Below are 20,816 nucleotides of genomic sequence, written 5' to 3' on the forward strand. Positions count from 1 at the left end.
CGGTCGCTCATGGCGCTTGCGCTTAAACTTCTCTTGACTTCGTTGTTTTGGATTAGTGTCTTATTTATTTATGTTCTCTTTGTAAGCGATAGTCATTTTTTCATTATTTCACACCAGAGAACAGTAATTTTACATCTTTAGAGTGACTCTCTGTTTCTACATAAAACATAGACTCATCACGCCGGCCAAATTGTGTTATAACCAGGGGCTGCGTTCCCGGGGGACGGGGGGGGGGCACACGTCCCCCCGGAAAAATTTGCAAAAGTGCACACAATAAATGTATAGCAAATACTGACTAAAGACTGCAACACACTTTTAGGCCCCGGAGGGCCCAAGAGTGCAACGTTTAGGCTAATAAAAATACAAAAATCTTCTCGCTCGGTCGCTACACTTCCTCGCATAATATCCTTCAAAATATACAAGTAAGTAATGTGGAAATCTGTATTCCGTTGGTATCACGTCAGCACAGTTTATACTGTACGTTTACAAGATAAAAATTATCGAAATAGATCAGCTCTACAAAATGAATATGCCGCTTGCTCTTTTAAGGAGTCCCTTCCTGCCTGGTTATACACATATTGTCGCCTAATAGTCAGTATCTCGATACGCCACATGTCAGTCGGTCCGTCAATCTAAATACATCGATAAAAGCGGTGTTTCAAAAAAGTGGGCTCATGGGGCGTTTTACCACATGGATAGACGCCCATGCCTCTCGGCTCTTTGCTCACATGCCTAGCACCTCTTAAAATCGTGTTTACGACAATTACTGATCGATCCATGTACAAAGCAGTTTTAATCGTGAATAAGACATGGCTTTTTTTTTCTTCTACAACCATACAGTTCTTTCCCAAGGAAGATACTGCGTTCATAGAGGAGGACAGCAAGTCGGTGCCCAGGACCGCAGAACATGTCTTGGATGAGCTCCAAAAGCATAAATCCACGTGAGAATCTTATTTAATTGGTTTATTTTTTTACGTGACGTTGCGCTTTAAAAGTTATGTTAACTCACATTTTCTTTTTTAATGTATCAAGTTTATTTATATTACGTTGACTGGACCTCAGCACATCATTCACCAATTTTTATTTAAACAAAAACAACATTTTTTTCACCTTTTTTCCTAGATGGATGTAAAGATCTGTCTTTTTTTCAGAGTTATATTCAGCCAAGCCTTTCCCTTCCAAATTTTCTATTCATAAATCTTATGCACTGTATTGTGTAGAGTTATTAGAGATTTATACAATAGGCCAATGCAAATGATAATACAATGCCTTCTTTTATAATATCACCCAATGTTTTTAAAATGTTTTTAAAATATGTGTTGAACTGTCCATTTTTTTTTCCAGGATGTCAAGTTTGAAACTTATGATCAAGCAGCACGGCGACATACTTCGACGAATAGCGGACAAAGAGGGCGTGCTAGCCAAGTCGCAGGATTTCGATACCCTGGACGAACTCTACGACGATCCTCCCGACGATCAGGATGAGGGCGATAATCCGTCGTCGTCTGTTGTGTAGTTTGCGAAAGAAAGAAAAGGAGAGATTGAAAGGATAAATAAATAAATAAAGATTGACGGGAGACGTCATGATTTCATCCGCAGAAGTTACTAAAGATAGAAAGAAATTAGTGTAAGAAAGACTTAATTAATGAAGAGAGACTTAATGAAGAAAGACTTAATGAAGAAAGACACAAAATAGAAAGTAAGAAGACAATGCGATATCTTCTGCGTTGTGGTAAAGGAGAAATCCTGACCAAAAAGAAAAAGAGTAGAAAGATTAGAAAAAAACGAAAAATAAACTACAAAAGAAATTGTAGTAATAAACCGTGGTCGTCTGGAGAAGCCAAGAAGAAAGAAAGAAAGAGTCAATATTAAAGGCCCACTGCACTACATGTAGCTACTTGCGCCCTCTATATAACAAACAATGCCTAATCGGTGACCATTGGTCCCCCATGATCCTCTTTTTCTTATGTTAACTGAGAGCTGAGTTGATGAGATAACCACCTGTCCAGTGACCTTGCAGGGCAGTCTAATCCCTCCTATAAACTTCGGCAGATAAGCTTTAAATCCCCACTGTACTACTTGTAGGTACTTGCTCCCTCTATATAGAAAACAATGCCTAATCGGTACCTGTTGGTCCCCCATGATCCTCTTTTTCTTGTTAATTGAGAGCTGAGTTGATGAGATAGCAACCGGTCAGTGACCTTGCTCGGCTTGCTGTGTGGTCTAATCCCCCCTGGCCAAACTAATACAGACGGCCTTTAAAACAAGAGGAAGTTGTGTTTATTTGTATGTAGTCTTTTTACTGCATTTTTGTTCATCCGTTTGCCTTATACAGTCAAGGGAATATAGGTAAAATAATAGAGAACACGATACATGTATATCCGTCAAATTTACTAGCATTCACCCTATTTTATAAAAGATCTACTTTACCATACCAGTATATAAGTATAGTTTTCAATAGACCAATTTCGTAATGTAATCAAATTCAATGCACAAATTTATGAGAGAAATTTTTATTAAGCGCTATATAAAAATTAAATATTTATTATTATTATTATTTGTTTAGTGCCTTGCTAAAAAATATTTAATTCAGCTTATGAACATTTTTATTTTTCAAGTCAGAATGCGAGTTGCATACATTAATTGTTGCTAGGTGACACAAACATTATTGCATGTCCTAGTCCTACATAATAACACGTAATGGTGCAATTCGCATTCTGACTATTGAAATCGAATTATTCGTAACAGGCCAATGAAATAATTTGTAAAGAGACACTTGGCAAAGATTTTATGCATTAAATCTGAATAAATTACGAAAATGATCTTTTGCATAAATATCAATCAATGATTCTCTTTGTAAGGATTAATGCTACGCAATTATTATTCTAATTTGCATATACTGCTTATTGCGTTTATGTTATGCAATCATTATTCTAATTTACATATACTGCTTATTAATTGCGGTTGAAAAAAAACGCACCAGTAATGATTCAATTTGTACAATGTAGCAATTAAAAGAGTTTAGCACCATGATTTAATAGCCGAGCCATTTTTCTTTTTGCCCAAATATCATATAACTAATTATGTAATGTATTTTTTTTTTAATATGAGTTAGATCAGGCCTTCTAAACTAGTTTATTAGAAGTGCCAAAACGAAAATAATTTGTAGTTGAAGTGCCACCCTGTATGGTTGACTGTGCTGCGAAGGAGCGTAGCGACCGAGCCGAAAATCGTTGGGGTCCAGGGGCGAAGCCCCTGAAGCTGTTGGATTTAGGGCTTTCTATAGGCCCAAATGGGGCATTTTTAGCACCATTTCATTTCACAATATAATCAATCATAATTTCGTTTTGATGTGAAAAAATTAGTACAATTCCTGGGTACAATTACACTGGAGGTATATTTTGACTCTATATGTAGTTTTTTGTGTGCAATAAACACGGGAAATGTCAAAATAAAGTGAAAATCAAACAAACAAAAACAAGATGTTTCCAGAGATACGTAATGTTAAAATTGGTATCCCATCGAATTGATCGTAAGCTAATTGTTGTTCAGACCTTAGGTTTACATTCGTATAAAATGGTACAAAACGATAAATTCCCCTTTCTTCCTGTTTGTTAAGCAGGCATTTGGGGCTCAAATTCGACTGCAACTTCTTGATTTCGCTGAGTATTGGTCTATTTGCTTGCTTTCTGTTTTGTTGTTTTGTTGTTGCAACAGTCGTGCGCCACTCCGACTGACCGCAAGCGCCACAAGTGGCGCGCGCGCCGCCAGTTGAGAAGGCCTGAGTTGGTCTTCATTTTCAAAATTATCCGTACTAATGATAATATGTTATGTCTAACATCAAGATTGTTCGTAGCAATTTAACAAAAAATGGCAGATTCGTAAGCAAAATTATTAATCAAATTGAAATGAGTATTATTTTGTAATTTACGTAATTTGAATGTTCTAGTGCAGAATCTCTTCGAAGGATCTTCAGTCTTCTGTCATCTTCACGTATGAAGCATTTTATATTTATTTGAGAATGATCACATGATTTCAAACCAGAAATAAATAAGCACATACTGTTGTTTTTAGCACCAGACATAATCAATCATGCAAACGATGATTTTTTTTTTCTTTTGAAATTGCATCTTTGTTTCCATTGACGCGTTTTTTTAATGTCAATTTCATAAATTTACCATATTATTGTTCATGAAAATTTATTGTAATATTGTTTTGGGGGAAATGTGGAATCTAATAAAAAATTATACATACAAACACTTGCAATCATGTTATTTGTTGCTGTTGTTGTTGTCGAATGAATAGTATTATCAAAATTACAGGTTGCTGTTTATCTTTAAATTGGAGAAAAAACAATCTTACTAATGGTCATTGATACGCTGGTTTTGCGTTTTCTCTGAAAGGCGTACAATACCATGAAAATTCGATAACAATAAGCCAGTTCATAGTTGCAGTCTGAGCATGAGCAGATAAAGGTCATTGCAGACCAAATTGTGAAATACACGGAGACAAAAGTGGAAACGTGCTCATGAAAGTTATGTAATCATTATTCATTTATGCACACGTAGTGCAATACATGATACACAAGTGGAAGGATTCTATGAGAAGGGGAAACAAAGGTATGTATGTAGCACCTCATCGCTGTAGGAGTGATTATTTAAAAATGTACAAAGTGGGACCTCTTCATGTTTTGAGATATGTGGATATTCGGGGTCATTTGGGACATGTACCAATCGTAAACTGGTTTATTTTTCAACTGACCATTTTGGGAGCTCGGTGTGATACATTTAAATTGAAATCATTATATTGTGATTAAATTTCTTTCAAAATCCAAGCGTACGTAGTCATGTCATAGGGATGCCGAAGCCTATATGTTATTTGCCAATAATTAATATAGCATTCACCTTTGGTATTTTTATGTGTGTAAACCCCCCCTCCCCATAACCCCCCCCCCCCCCCCCCCCCCCTTTGGATTTTTTTTGACCTCCCCCCCCCCCCAACGGAACCGAATGTCAAATTTTCAATTTTCGAGACAAAAAAAAAAAAATGTCTCTTACCACCCCCCCCCCCCCCCCCCCCCCCCCCCCCCCACCCCCCCCCCCCCCCCCCCCCCCCCCCCCCCCCCCCCCCCCCCCCTTGAAAAAATCTTGCGTACGTGCCTGCATGATAACACCGAAGATGTTTACCTTTCGAACGCATATGATTATGTCACCATCATTACGCAATGGATACTGTTTTCTTTGGCCTTTATGTTATTTCAATGATTGAGCGTTACTTTACATTACAACTCCGTCCAGTAGCATTCTAATTAGCTCCAAAAGGGATTTTTAAATATTTTTTTTAATAACTTTTTTGTTTACCTATGAGGGGGGGGGGGGGGTAGACACACATACTGCATTTTGAAAGTCGTCAAGCCGTTAAATTGTTTATATTGTTAAATTGCGCTCTAACATCCTTAAGGAAATCTAGTCGAGACTTTATGTTCTGATAGGACAAACATATTGTCTGTTCAATCGGAAGACAAATAGGTCAACACAAACAAATTCACTATGTAATGTTCTGTATTCAAAACATCGAGGTCAATGGACTGTGATTACATAATCTAACGTTGCATGTTGTAACTACACGTATTAGTTCCTCGGAAAGTTTTGCACCGCCCGAAATATGTACTAGCCCAGTTCTTTATTATTCCTTGCACGTGTTGATTCAAGCAGCCGAAGATGGCGCTATCAAGGAACCAATACGCTCTTTCTTTCTTCTTTTTTTCTTGATTTGATTTTGTTTGGCAATTAGTCACAATATTGACTATTTTTGCAAAACACTATTTTGTGGCTTTGTCTTTCGCAGGGATCACGCCATCTTCGGCTGGCAGCAAGTAAGTATATAGGGGGGGGGGGGGGGTAGCATCGCGTGGTTGTGGTGGAGATCAAAATTGAATCGGTCAGATTCCGGACTACTGTTTTAATAATAATACTAATAGTAATACTGAATTTTTATATAGCGCTTAATACAATCACTAAGCGCTTCCAAACTTGGAGATTATTACCCCGGCTTTAGCTGTGCTGCCATTACGGCGCTCTATAGCATCTCGAAGAATTAATTCCTGCCAGGTATCCATTTGACTGATGCCTGATGCAGTGTACTTTTTGAGCGAGTATTCGGTTTATTCGATTTGATGTATGTATTTGGAACTAAGATGAGCAAGAACTAAACGCATCGAAATCTGAGTTAACCATTTGCTATAGGCAAGCTCAGAAGTAGTCCCCATGTGTAATATGAAATCCGATCTTCAAACATCAAGAGTTCTTTTTAAACAATAATATTAAATGCTCATAGTTTTGGGCTGATATTCGTCTATTCTCCACCCCTCTCTCTCTCTCTCTCTCTCTCTCTCTCTCTCTCTCTCTCTCTCTCTCTCTCTCTCTCTCATCCTTGTCTGTTTACTCCTTTTGTTTATCCTTAACATTCTATCAAGGCTGACTTGTCTATATAAAGTTGTCCTCGGAACGTTTTGGGGTGTGGCGTGACGTGTTTGTGTCCCTCAACGATGTTGCTTAATTCCCCCCAACTATATTCTCTTTTAAAAAAAAAAAAATATAGTCAGTGAATAATGGGCACTGACTGAGCATCGGTTCTCAGGCAAGTTTAATGTCACTTTACTTGTATTACGTAACATCACCTTTCCAATGAATGAAATAATATAAATGTATAATCAGAAAGGGATGAATTTTCAAAGTGTTATCATATATCGTGATCCATGTCATATCTGTGGCATGTTCAGGCTATAACAGTGATTGCATATTTACCTCTTGTGATACGAAGGTCATATGATTACGTCATCGCAAGTGAACACATGAACAGATACCTTAAGCAAACTCTCTCTTTTCTATTCAGAACAAAAGACGCAAGAGAGAGTCCACCTCACTGCTAAGAATAAATGCATTGTCATAGGTCCATGGTTGTATGGTTCCCCCGCTCTGATGGGCTTCGATCTCTTGTCCGCTTCTCCGTCATTCTCTGTACGGTCATGCTGAACGGGCTTACAGTATATCACTTCCTTTTGAAGTTTCCTGCAAGCGTACCACAAACAATAATAAGTTACTAGGAACAAATTCGGAGACTAAGGTGGATATATTTATCTGGAACAAGGAAAGGATAACATGCACATGCATATACAGCTTACTGGCAACACTGTCATGGATTTAACTAGATGATCTGGAACTGGAAAATATAGAGGAAGAGGTTTACATGCAATCGCCAATTTCATGCACTGGTAAACGGTTTTTAATCTTCCATCAGATATGGATAGAAGGCACATGTTGGATGAACCGGAACAGGAAGTGGGAAACACCAGTCTATCGAGCAGCAGCGATGACACCAACATCAACGTCAGTAATGACTTCCGACATCTCATTCACAATCGCGACAGGCACAACGACAGTACCATCATCGGGGTCTCGACATTGATGCCGTCGCGACTTCTTACCTCGACATCCGAAGCGTTGACGGATGACGAAATCTCGAACGTCGGCACGAACTCGAACGGACCGCGTTTGAGGTCAACGAACCACGACACGACCGTGAGCATGAATGGTGAGAATGAGATCCCGATGAACGACCTCAGCAGCGAAGTCGGCTTTCGGCAACCCTCGGCAATGTCCGTTGCCGCCACGACCAAGTTCACGACCAACACCGAGAGCCGTCCCGAGCGATCGCGAAAGGTCATCTCCAACTCCAAGTTCGATTTTAGACAGAAGAACAAGTCATCGTTTGCCCATATTGTAAATGGAACGTACCCTGCAGCAAAAGTCGAGGGAAATGGGAAGGCAAACCAAGGCTTTGTCGATCCGGTCATCGAGGAGGAGATACGAAGCGTTAAGAGGACCAAAGAAGGATTCTTCCAGGATGTCAAGTCAAAGATTCAGAGAACCACCAAGAGGAACAGGTTGAATAAAGTCTACTCACCGGTGCTCATTGTAAATTTGACAGAGGTGAGACAAATCTGAATTTAATCTTAAGTCTAATGGTTCGTATCGACTGCATGTTATCATCTTTCATTTGACGCGGTATGAAAAGAACTTAAAGGCCCACTGCACTACTTGTAGCTACTTGCGCCCTCTATACAACAAACAATGCCTAATCGGTGACCATTGGTCCCCCATGATCCTCTTTTTCTTATGTTAACTGAGAGCTAAGTTGATGAGAAAACCACCTGTCCAGTGACCTTGTAGGGCGGTCTAATCCGTCCTGTAAACTATGGCAGATAAGCTTTAAGTTACAATAATCATTTGTCATCTATACATTCGCAAAGAGATTGAAAGAAAAGCCCTAGCATATAATTTTTGTTTAATTAATTAAAAAATAAAGATACAAACAATGATAATAATGTTGATGATAATATAAGTGATGATAATGATAATGGTAATGATAATGATAATAGTAGTGGCTGTTTATACCGTACAGCGCCGCACAGTGTGCCAAGGAGGAACCAAAGTGCGCCAAAATTCATTTTTGGTGATTTTTTTCCTCAACTTTTTTCTTGCCCAGGAAAGGTAACACATTGAGGAATCCCTCAGTAAAATATTTAATTCCGGTATGCACAATAAGGGTATAAATTTACTCCTTGAAACAGCAAAATCCTACATATTCACAGTTTTAGTGCAAAAGTGACTTATTTTATAAATCTTTCAATTTAACATGTAGTTTTTAGGTAATATTGATATGAAATTGCTCTCACATATTCCTGATAGTTCATTTCGTTGCATGAATGGGTTAAAATCTTCATGATATACTCTAGCAGCGGCGTACGCAGGATTTTTTCAAGGGGGGGGGGGGGGGGTTAAAATCTGGCCCAAAATATTTTGCTCCCGAAAATTTGAAAATCGCGCCGGCCGAAAAGTCGCTCAGTGGGGGGGTAAGCGGACACTTATTTTTTTTTTTTTTTGGTATCGAAATTTGAAAATTTGACATTTTGCTCCGTTGGGGGGGGGGGGGGGGGGGGAAGGTCATCTTGTTGAGGTCGGCCATTTTTATCTTTTTTTTTTAAATTTAAAAAAACAAAAAACAAAACAAAAAAAACAAAAGGGGGGGGGGTTGGGGTAATTTAGGGGGGGGGGGGTTACACACAAAAAATTACCAAAGGGGGGGGGGTTCAACCCCCCCAACCCCCCCCCCCCCCCCTGTGTACGCGCCTGTACTCTAGGGTAATTCACTGAAAAATGGACTAATTATCCATGTTTTTTAAAAATGCAAAGAAAATGTTTAGATCTCCTCAGAGTTCCGCTTCAATTTTAATACCACCATTTTATTTGATGTCTAAGCTTTAAGTTGATACCAAATTTGGCTGCCCGATCTTGCCCGTTGTTATGTTAGAGCCGATTTCCCTTTCCACATTGCCCCGAAAAATGTGTTTTTTTAGGTCCGCGGCTGAATCATGAAGGATTCGCGGTCATAAATCACGGCGCGTGGGGGCGCGTGACACACGTTCTGACACCGCGGACCAAAATAAACACATTTTTCGGTGCAATGTTGCAAGGAAAACGGCTCTAACATAATAACGGGCAGAATCGGGCAGCCAAATCTGGTATCAAGCTTAGACATCAGAGAAAATGTTGGTAATAAAATTTAAGCGGAAATCCCTGGAAATCCAAACATTTCCTCTGGATTAATAAAAGATAAATCCCCCCAAATGAGTTTTGGCGCACTTTGGTTCCTCCCTGGCCCACTTTTGCGCCGGTATCCCCCAGGCAGGCGCGCCGGAAGCAGTTTGGGATTCGGGGGGGGGGGGGGCAAATAACATTCCAGGGGGCTCACATTCCAGGGGCAGTGACGTTATGAGAAAAAAAGTTCGGAAGGGGGGGGGGGGCAGACGAAAAATTTGCATCACCACCAGTCTTACACGTTACATGCAGGTCCCGCGGAACGTTTTTCAAAGTGGAGTATTATCGATCAGGTATAGCGTAAATTGGCGTGGGTTCCAGGGCATGAGCCTCGGGAAGGGGTCAAGGGGCTGAGCCCCGGAAGCTCAGGGGTTTTAGGCATTTAATTACGGTTAGATGAGCATCCAGGGGCCCTCTGTAAGGCAATTGACGTGTTCCAGGGGGGGGGGGGGGCAGAAGCTCAGAAGTTTTAATATTTAACTACGGTCAGATGAGCATCCAGGGGCTGTCTTAGGGCCCTTGGTGTGGTCCAGGGAAGCTCAGGGGTTTTAGGTATTTAATAACAGTCAGATGAGCATCCAGGGGCCCGCCTTAGGGCCATTGGTGGGGTCCAGTGGGCAGAGCCCCCGGAAGCTCAGGGGTTTAGGTATTTATTAAAGGTCAGATGAGCATCCAGGGGGCCGCCTTAGGGCCCTTGGTGGGGTCCAGAGGGCAAAGCCCCGGAAGCTCAGGGGTTTGAGGTATTTAATAACGGACAGATGGACATCCAGGGGCCCGCCTTAGAGCCCTTGTTGGGGTCCAGGGGGCAGAGCCCCTGGAAGCTCGGGGGTTTTAGGTATTTAATTACGGTCAGATGAGCATCCAGGGGCCCGTCTTAGGTCCGTTGGTAGGGTCTGGGGGCGGAGCCCTCGTAAGCTCTGGGGTTTTCTTTTTTTTTTGGGGGGGGGGGCAAAAATCCGTTTTGCCCCCCCCCCCCCCCACTTCGGGCGCCTATGCCCCCAGGTACAGTCGGTCATGGCGCCTTACAACAATTATCTTAAACTTAAACAGTACACGTTTACAAATCATTACAATAAACACTGTACAACCAACTTTCACCAAGAGCTATTTAGGCAATTAATGACAATGTCAAAGAAACAATTTTTCGAGTCATGATATAGCCCGAATTGGGCCTTTATAACGTCTTCTTTCTAATTCTTTTCTTAGGCTGTTCGGAACGGCGACATTAAAGACATGAAGAATCTTCTAGACGAGAATATTTCTTTTAACGTGAATAAACTCGACAAGAACAACTTGGCATTACTCCATCATGCGGCAATTAACAACCGGGATTCTATCGCTAGAGAGCTACTTAGCAGAGGAGCAGGTAAATTGTAAAAGTATGAAGTGTCGGGGCAGTTTTTTTTTGGGGGGGGGGGGGGGTAGTTCTGGGAAAAGTGAGTTGTAACTCAATTCTGAGCCTTTGAATGAATGTTTTTATTATCAAATGTTTTACAAAAAAGAGAAGAGTCCTCAATTTGTCATAGTTTTACTCACACTGTGTATAACGAAGCGGTGGGGGGGGAGGGGGGGGGGGGGCCTTAAAACCCAAAGCGGCGAAACAACAGGGCATTTGCGCCTTCCCCTGTCAGAGAATATTTGATCCGCCACAGGTATTTGACACTAAATCTTGATAAAATCTCGACAATTTCTAACATTTTGAGAGGATATAAAGACATAACATAGATATCAACGTTTGAAATGTTACCGTCCCATGTCATTTTTCTCCCGTAATAATATTATTTACAGGTTGGTAGGAAGTTAGAAACTATACCCCATACCCGTAGCAAGCATTTACATCTGTGTGAATGTGTGTGGGAGGGGGGAGGCATAAGTTGAAGTACAATACTAATTTGTTGTTACTTACCCGAAACACAATCGATTGTTCCGCAAATGAATGATTGCTACAAAAAATTCCAGTCGTAACTTCTGTTGACCAACGATCCGTATGAACTAATCGTTCAATATAAACTGGCCACCAGTTTAACAATACCCCAACTAATTGCAGTAGTACAAAATACTATTGTATTAAATGGAGTGAAACCATAGAATCAGTTTGATTTTTCACACAATGGCTACTCTCAATCGTCTATAAATACGCTTAGTAAGAATTGTGAGAAAGGGTAAATAATTCATCACTTTGTAGTGTTGCAATGAGTAACGGATGAAGAACAGTTGCCATTTGTCAGAAGTTTATGTTAAATCTTAAAAAGTGTTTTTGGTCAACCTCGTCTTTATTATTGCGTAAAAGAAAAAAAATCGTAGTCGAGAATGATATTCTAGTTGATGTTTTCGTCATAAATGCTTCCTAGATTTGCATGATTTAAAGATTCCGAAATATCCTCAATATTATCAGAGTTTTGATAATGTCACTGTCTATTTTGAGTGGGGCAGTAGCTACTTGAGGCGTTCTTGCACGTATTCCCTCATCGAGCAGTGAAACAAAAGATTTTAAAAAATAGAAAAAAGAGAGAAAGGGAAAAGGTGAAGGGAAAAGGGCGAGAAAAGAAGATGCATGGACCCCACACCCTCCCGCTAATCAGTAGTCTCGTAAAGTCGCACTGATTTTTTTCCGAGTAAAATCATGGCCCTCCCCAATCATTCCAGTACCCCTCAATGGATGGACACAAGCTACGCCATTGAGTGGGGGGAGGGGGGGGGGGTGCAATCTGTTTGTCACCCTTAAACCCGTTTGAATCGTACGAATAAATAGAACAGAACAGACCTACATGTATCCATGTGTCTTCATGACTTGTAATCTCAAATCTCTAAATTTGTAATCTCATTTCTAACGACCACCTCGACAGATGTGGACGTGACCGAGCTCGACATCAAGGCGACCCCTCTTCATGCCGCTGCTCGTATGAACAGCGCCGACGTCGCCCATGTCCTCCTAGCACGATGCGCCGATGTCAATAAAAGAACGACCAGTGAGATGACACCGCTTCACATCAGCGCGCGGAGGGGACATGTTGAGGTTTCAACGGTAATGAAATTGTTGGATGATAATGATGGTCATGATGATGATAATAAAAAATGGTCATGATGATGATGATGACGGTAATAATGACTATGATGCTTGTAATTATAATGATGATAATGATGAGGACGATGATGATGAGGATGATGATAATGATCATGATTATGATAATGATGATAATGACCATAATGATGATGATGACCATAATGATGATGATGATTATGATGCTTGTAATGATGATGATATTGATGACCATGGTTATGATACGAAATGGATGCACGATGATAATTCTACCATGCATGTCAAAGATGGTGATTATGATCAATGACTAAGTGCAACTCTATTACATCAACGGCAGTTGCTATGAAAATATGAAAAAGTCATTGTAGCAGTACAGTAGTGACGTATTTACAGTATAAGGATGACGTTATCTGAAAATCTTAAAAGTGGTGACAGTACTATCATTAAGTGTGTTTGAACAAAAGCTTTAATTTCTATAAGCGTCAACGTGCATGTTTGTTCATTTTTGCAAGACATCGAGCATTAAAAAAGAAACATGAAGCCATGAATTCCTATGCATGAGAAACGGATTAAAAACATTTTGTTCCCGACTCTCGAGGTCAGCACATATTAAATCTTGTGATTTAACGAAATAAATTTAATTAAATCGCAAATTTTATGAACGAAATAGAAATTATTGAATCAAATTAAATCACGTCAAGGCTGAGATTATAATCATTGTTTCTGTAACTTGAATCAGTATTCATAAACTTTGTTTTATTTTTCTAGGAACGATCCATTCATAATTTTATTTTATTAACCCTTTTCGTTCAGATTCTAGTAAAATCAGGAAAGGCAGACGTGAGCGCCATAGATAAAGACGATTGTACACCTCTGCACCTAGCTGCGGTGAACGGAAGTGTGGGGGTTTGCAAGTTACTTGTAAGTTCATCGAAATATTCGTCTATGTATATACATATAGTTTCATTCAGGGGCGGATCCAGGATTTGCCGATAGGGGGGGGGGGGCCTAAAATGTGAAGATCGCGCCGATCATTATCTCGCTGAGTGTGTGGGGGGGGGGGGGGTAGTGATCACAATTTTTTTTCTCGTATTTGACCTCGAAAATGTGAAAATCGTGCCGAGCAATATCTCGCTCAGTGAGGGAGGGGGGGGGGGGGGTAGTGGAGCATCACTTTTTTTGGTATATGACCCCGAAAATGTGGAAATCGAACCTACCGATATCTCGCTCAGTGGGGGGGGGGGGGGGGGGGGTGTAGTATGCATAATTTTTTTTGGTATTTGACCCTGAAAACTTTTTTTTTTTTTTTGTATGAAAAAAAAAAAAAAAAGCCAGGGGGGGGGGCCGGGCCCGTCGCCCCCCCCCCCGTGGATCCGCGCCTGGTTTCATTATCTGTGTTTTTGTGTGTGATAATCTCATTCTAATTTATCAAGTATTGTCTGTCAAAAAATACAACACTTGAGCGCACGTCTTCCTTTGTAAATAATAATAATAATAATAATAATAATAAAATCATTTTTATATAGCGCATAATAATAAATTTTCTATGCGCTTTACAGCAATCAATAATAATAAATTACACGATTAATCTAAAGATTTAATTATGCATGAATTACTGAAATACATATCGTATACAATGACGACAAAATCAGATATAATATAAATGATATAAACTTATGAACACAATTATAATAGTTAATAATTAATTAAATAACGAATATTCGAATATATGGCAATCATTTCAACTTGTAATGAAATTTAGTTAAAACTTCAATTTCCTCTTTTTCCATAAGTTTGTAGGTCTATAGCCGCCTGTTCGATTTTATGGGTAATTTTGCTATTATTAATAAAAACACACTAACAGTTACGTATTAATAATATGTAAAACTTTACAGCATTAGATCGTGTGATTAATAAATTGACCGTTGGATCCGCCCGTAGAGTATAAAACACGCTTGCTTACATTAGCTTTTATTACCTGACGAAGTGTTGCAGCGGCGCACGAAACGTCGTGATCTTTAGATCCCTTGTTGACCATACATTGCGAGACAAACGAATATCACTAGCGATATTATTTTCGATACTACATCCGCAATGAGTAATATATTTAGCATTAGATCATGTTGTTCAGAAAAAGAATTTTCACTGCCCTGAAATAAAACAACAACAAAACACCACCACCATCAACACCACCATCATCATCAACATCGTCTCCATCACCATAATCAATAACGTTGTCGGTTATCGTTCCCTAGGTCGACCAGGGGGCCTACATTAGAGCGAAAGACGCTAACTACTTGACGCCGCTGATGAAGGCGGTAATGAATGGTCATGTCGACCTAATCGACATGTTCTTGGAAACAGGTAGGCCTACTGCATACTTTTTTTTATTTGGTAAAATAGTAACTTTTGGTGTCATACCAAGCATAGACTGAATGAAGAAGTAAGAAGAGGAAGAAGAATGAAGAATAAGAGGACAGGGGAAGAGGGAGAAAAAGAAGATGATGAAGAAGGATAAGAAGAAGAAGAGGAAGAAGGATAAGAAGAAGAAGAGGAAGAAGGATAAGAAGAAGAAAAAAAGAAGAAGAAGAAGAAGAAGAAGAAGAAGAAGAAGAAGAAGAAGAAGTGGAAGAAGAAGTAGTAGAAGAAGAAGAAGAACAAGAACAAGAACAAGAAGAACAAGAAGAAGAACAAGAACAAGAAGAAGAAGAACAAGAAGCAGAAGAAGAACAAGAAGAAGAAGAAGAAGAAGAAGAACAAGAAGAACAAGAAGAAGAAGAAGAACAAGAAGAAGAAGAAGAACAAGAAGAAGAAGAAGAAGAAGAAGAATTTGGATACGCCTCTGATTTTATATGTCAGAACTTTTAAGTTAGTTTTGAAGATAGAAGAAACAAAGTTTATAGAATTTCAGCTTTATGGATATATTTCGGAGTTTAAATGGGTACGAAGATGAAAGATATGATTAGGGGATGTTAACGAATGTAGGCATAAGATACAATTCGTACTAATTGTCAATGTAGGAGATGGTCCTCTCACTGTAAATATATGCCATGCGTCAACAAATATTCATGTGCTTTCCTCACTATATATCATATCCTGACCCAGCTCAAAGGACGTGCATTCCAATCGGTAACTACCTGATGGATGAAGACAATGAGAGCAACACATCTTTACATCTAGCAGTCTCCAAACGAAGAACAGAGGTAGCCATTATTGTTTTCAAACATCTTGAAACTTATAACATTTCGTTTTTGCGTATTAATTGCGCTTTTAAAGTTGTTGCTTTATAATTATTATTCCTACTGTACCCTCAAACTAAACTTAACGCAGTAAAGATATGCATGTAATAACATTGTCAAAGAGCCGAAAGGCTTGAAATATCAATTATTATTTTCAAAATCACGGAGTGATGTGTTTCGAATGTGTAAAGGATATAAGTAAATAGAATCGACGAAATTAAGAACTGACACAAAACAGAAATAAGAAGAATCGAGAGATAGAAAGAGAGAGAGAGAGAGAGAGAGAGAGCTTGTTAGATAATTTTTATTAGACAAAAATAAATATGAGAAGTAAAAGAAGGTGAAATCTGGTAACAAATACCCCCATAAATACTACAAAAGACTGAATGGGAATGAGTTTACTGGAGCATGAATAAAGACAATCTTGATTCATGTTTTTGTCTTATATTATCCCAGGTCATACAACGGTTGCTTGACAACGGCGTCGACGTGAACGTGAGGAAGAAGAACGGCATGACTCCGATCCACATCGCGGCTATGAACGGCGCTACGACCACCGTCATGCAGCTGATCGAGAACGGAGCCGATATCGAGATGAAAGACAACGAAGGCATGACACCGCTTCACAGGTTAGATTTATAAATAGACATCAATTAATATCTTTGATGATGCACTTGGTGAAACCGGGTACATCCAGGATGTTTGTCAGATATAAGCATCATGGTGCATATGAGATAAAACTTCGCTTCACGTGATATGTTTAAACCGCTGATATCTCCCTATGCATTTGCATGAATTGATATTTTTCATACTTGTGTAACATTACCCATTTTATGGTGCTGACTGTTATCGAAGCATTATACAGAGGTAAGTCCATGTATAATTAGTTATATGACCCATTTGTCTCTGCGGTCCTTATAATAAGTAAGGTATGTATTAGGATAGAGATTTGGGTTACGATAATAAGTTTCGGGTTAGGATGAGGGTTAGGGTTAGCTTCCACGTTCATTACCAAGGTAAGATATTCACACCAGATATTTCATGCTCAACACATGTATCTTCTCTTTAAGCAAATGGCACCACTTACTCTTAAAGGTCTATAAATTCGAAATCTTAAATTTAAAGGGCTACGCTTTACAACCGTGTGGAGACCATGGCTGTACTGATCCACGAAGGAGCCGTGGTCGACGATGTCGATAATAACAGCTTTACTCCGCTGCTCTGCGCAGCTTGGAAAGGTCACACACCGGCTGGTGAACTCCTACTAACCCGAGGAGCTCAAGTATTCGGTAAATTTTTATTTTTTTCCAAAGAATTTATTTATTTCAATCATTCTTGGGCAAGAACAAAACGATAGATTTGAACAAAATACATGTTGTGACATATCGGTTAAACAGAGAATGTTACATCAGTTGCACTTGCACATGTATTCATTTACCAAGTTATACAACGAATTTATTGTGTTTGATAGAAAGAACCCGCCCAACTTCATAACAACGTTTAAGCATCTTCTTAAAATAATTCAAAGATAGCCGTTTTTCACTTTACAAATCGTATGTAGTCTATATTCTCGAACCTGATTGACTTCGATCCGTATTTAAACTGCTAAACAGTTGATGACTTTGATATGTTGGTGATCATCACCTGTTGTTGGTTATGATAATGGCGTTGAAAATAATGATAGTAATGATGAGTATGGTGATGATGAGGATGAGGAGGAGGAGGAGGAGAAGGTAGGGGAGGGTGAGCAGGAGAAGGGGAAAGTGGAGGGGAGGAGCATAATGATCATGGTACCGGCAATCGCGATGATGATGATGATCGATAATGATGATGATGTTGACGATGAAGAATATGATGGTGATGATAATGCGGATGATGCTGAATATAATGGATAGAGTAATGGTGATGATGGTGACGACAACGATGATGATGATGGCGATAGTTATGATGACAACAGTAGCATTATAAAGTACACAATTATGCTGGTTTATGACGATTTGTGCATGAATCTTTGTAATATAACGTTTAATTCTCAATGATGAAAAAATAGTATAACGAGCACCTGCCATCCCCCAAAAAGATGCATGACAAATTTAGTTTGTGTATGCAACGTACACTTTCCTAGTAATATGACAGTTCAAAAACTTTTCAATTTTTGATCATTACAATAGTCATGAAGACAATCGTTATTCATAATCGTTTCTTCTCTTCATGTAGTATTCGACGTTCATCACAAATCTCCCTTGCACTGGGCAGCAGAGATGGACCACCCTAGCTTTCTGGAATTTCTTCTGAGACACGGCGGGTATGGCCTCATCAACACAACTGATCTATACGACCAAACACCTCTCCATTATGCAGCAGAATCTGGCAATGTAGATGTAAGTCCTAAAGCCATCGCTTTCAAGTGTTTTGCTCATGTTAAGCGTGTCCAGGGTATTATATGCTTAAAAATCATTATATGTTAGGGTTGCCCTCCTGTTGTAATGACAAAGGTTCAAGTTCATGCAGTTGACAGTCATTGAGTGAGTTTACCATTTAGTCTCATCAGGGTAAGAACCAGGATGCCTTTGAAGGGGGGGGGGGGGGCAGGACGAATGTACCCCCGCATCTGCTACCGAGTCTCATAATCATTGGTCTTAACAGAAACGAGCCCCACAACAAGTAATAATATTTGGATGATATATGCAGTCTTTACTGTAGGATGTATGCTCGGCTATGTATAATTTCATTTCTGGATATTCTAGCAATAACGACAAAATTATGCAATTCTCTCAGTTACAGTTGATATGATTGTTTGCATTAGATACTTTAAACGTTCAACTTTCTTCTTCGCACGTACAACAAGTATTGACAAAAGTCTGACTCCTTTTAAGAGACAATATCTCAAAGATCTTCCATTGTGTCACATTCTCATGTTTGCACGATATTGATTTTCCTGTGTGATGTAGTTTCTCAACAGATTCAAACGAAGAAAAAAAATACCTACAATTTGTTTTTCCTTTTTAGATGATCAAGCTGTTGATCAAGTACGAAGCTGAAGGAGAAATTCGTGATGTCCTTGGCAAGTCACCGGTCCACATCGCAGCTCAGTAAGTCCTTGCTCTTCATATTTCCACAACTGAAACCAATGGACAGATAAGTCACGATGGCATAATGGTCCTATGTCTGATAGCCATCTGGGGGTCATCGTAGAGACAAATTTTCCACGAGACCGACAATAAGTTGGTCTGGTGATCTGTCGGTCGAGTGACCTCTGAAAAAGAATTGGCAGACGGCCCACGAGACCACTTGTTGACTGAGGGATCTCGGTGGCTTAAGCAGACCCGTTGATGTATAATTCCATTCATCGACTGCGTTATTAGTCCTACTGTTAAGGTCCGGTGTGACCAAGTCCCCATGTGATCTATGGCCATCATTGTTCTGTGGGACCAGATTGCGAGGAATCGAACGCGCATAAGACTACTAGTTTGGCTAAATGCAACTGACAGAGGGACAAGTGATAGATGACGAGACATCGTGGAAAATGGACGATTGAGCTTCAGACGAAACGCGACGGGACAAATTGGGACACAAATTGACATTGGGAAAATGGCAGTTTACCCCCATTTTAATTCTATTCCTATCCTATCTCTCCTCGTATATCCTTCATCCCCCTAAGTGCAGGGTACGTATCCTGTATGAATCAGCTACTAGACCCCACCCCCAATGCTTCTAAATCAAATTTTAATTTAAGTTTTAGTTAATTTAATTTTACACTTCCTACCCTCCTCCCTCCTCCTTCATTCTGTTTCCCCTTTTAGGGCGGGGTATGTGGCCTGCGTGGGGCAGCTCCTGGACCACACCCCAATGCTTCTCAATGATGATGATGGCGATGGTATGACCCCTCTTCTTACCAGTTGTTTCTTCGGTCGTCATGACTTGGTCAGGCAGCTCTTGAAGATGGGCGCCGACATCACCAATGTGTAAGTAGTTTTATTTCTTTTCACTCAGAATTTACTGTAGATACTTCTTAAATTTACGTTTGTTTGTAAATGTTTTAGCATTTGTGGAACATCAGTGCTGTGATCAGAAATTGATAAGCAGGAGGGAATTCCAGTCTAAACGGGGAAGGGGAGGGGAGGGGCGGAATTGGCTCATCACTTCAAATGATCGGGAAAAGGAAATTACATGAAAGTACATGTAGTGTTATTAAATACGAATTATAAAGGTAGATTAGGCCTACATTCTGAAATCCAAATTAAAGTTAGATGTGTTAAAGCGAATGAGGCGACACTCAAGAATTGATACAAGTAGGGATGGGTAACATGATAAATGTTAGAAGACGGCTTGTCAGAAGATGAAATTATATCAAGATTTTGAGAAAAGTATGATTTATTTCTCTTTATTTTCAGCAATGACGAGCATCGGACAGCATTGATGTTAGCCGCAGTCAACAACCACGTGGAAACAATGAGCATCCTCATCGAACACAACTGCGACATCCATGCTATTGACAAAGATAAGGTAAATCAGGGAGTTGGAAAGGTCAATATAATTATAAGAGTGTCTATTAGGGGTGTTGGAGCCTCGAAGGAGGGAGGGGGGTTGTGAGGCTGATGCCCCACTTAGTAATTAAACGTAAATGTATGCACTCAGGGGCGTAAATCCGTACTGAGGAGTGGGGGGGGGGGGATGATCGGCGATAGCCATCACATACTTGCACGAGAACACGCCTACACTAATTTACGCAAGCGCGCGCGATCGCGCACGCACAAACACACAACACACACACACACACACACGCACACACACATAACAAACACGCACACACACACACGCACACACACAAACGAACAAACAACAAGCAATATTAGAGAAAGAAGACGATTCGTTGTA

At 39.8% G+C, this 20,816-nt stretch overlaps 2 protein-coding genes across 2 annotated transcripts in view; both read left to right on the top strand.

The window, feature by feature from the left end:
* LOC100890525 (transient receptor potential cation channel subfamily A member 1) overlaps nt 1-1,785 on the top strand; it is a 32,864-nt gene extending 31,079 nt beyond the window's left edge. Inside the window, exons 26-27 of the mRNA XM_003725939.3 lie at nt 841-941; nt 1,345-1,785. Of these exons, the coding sequence (XP_003725987.2) occupies nt 841-941; nt 1,345-1,516 (273 nt within the window). The 3' untranslated portion in view covers nt 1,517-1,785. The remainder of the gene's footprint in view (nt 1-840; nt 942-1,344) is intronic.
* Nucleotides 1,786-6,978: 5,193 nt separating this feature from the next.
* Nucleotides 6,979-20,816, top strand: part of LOC575163 (transient receptor potential cation channel subfamily A member 1) — a 32,983-nt gene continuing 19,145 nt past the window's right edge. The window contains exons 1-12 of the mRNA XM_030984303.1: nt 6,979-7,991; nt 10,866-11,025; nt 12,506-12,684; nt 13,513-13,620; nt 14,955-15,063; nt 15,805-15,902; nt 16,395-16,567; nt 17,064-17,227; nt 18,156-18,319; nt 18,948-19,030; nt 19,742-19,903; nt 20,333-20,444. Of these exons, the coding sequence (XP_030840163.1) occupies nt 7,302-7,991; nt 10,866-11,025; nt 12,506-12,684; nt 13,513-13,620; nt 14,955-15,063; nt 15,805-15,902; nt 16,395-16,567; nt 17,064-17,227; nt 18,156-18,319; nt 18,948-19,030; nt 19,742-19,903; nt 20,333-20,444 (2,202 nt within the window). The 5' untranslated portion in view covers nt 6,979-7,301. The remainder of the gene's footprint in view (nt 7,992-10,865; nt 11,026-12,505; nt 12,685-13,512; nt 13,621-14,954; nt 15,064-15,804; nt 15,903-16,394; nt 16,568-17,063; nt 17,228-18,155; nt 18,320-18,947; nt 19,031-19,741; nt 19,904-20,332; nt 20,445-20,816) is intronic.

The sequence above is a fragment of the Strongylocentrotus purpuratus genome, unplaced genomic scaffold (genome assembly GCF_000002235.5).
Source record: "Strongylocentrotus purpuratus isolate Spur 01 unplaced genomic scaffold, Spur_5.0 spur5_scaffold_14, whole genome shotgun sequence".
Classification (NCBI taxonomy): Eukaryota; Metazoa; Echinodermata; class Echinoidea; order Camarodonta; family Strongylocentrotidae; genus Strongylocentrotus; species Strongylocentrotus purpuratus.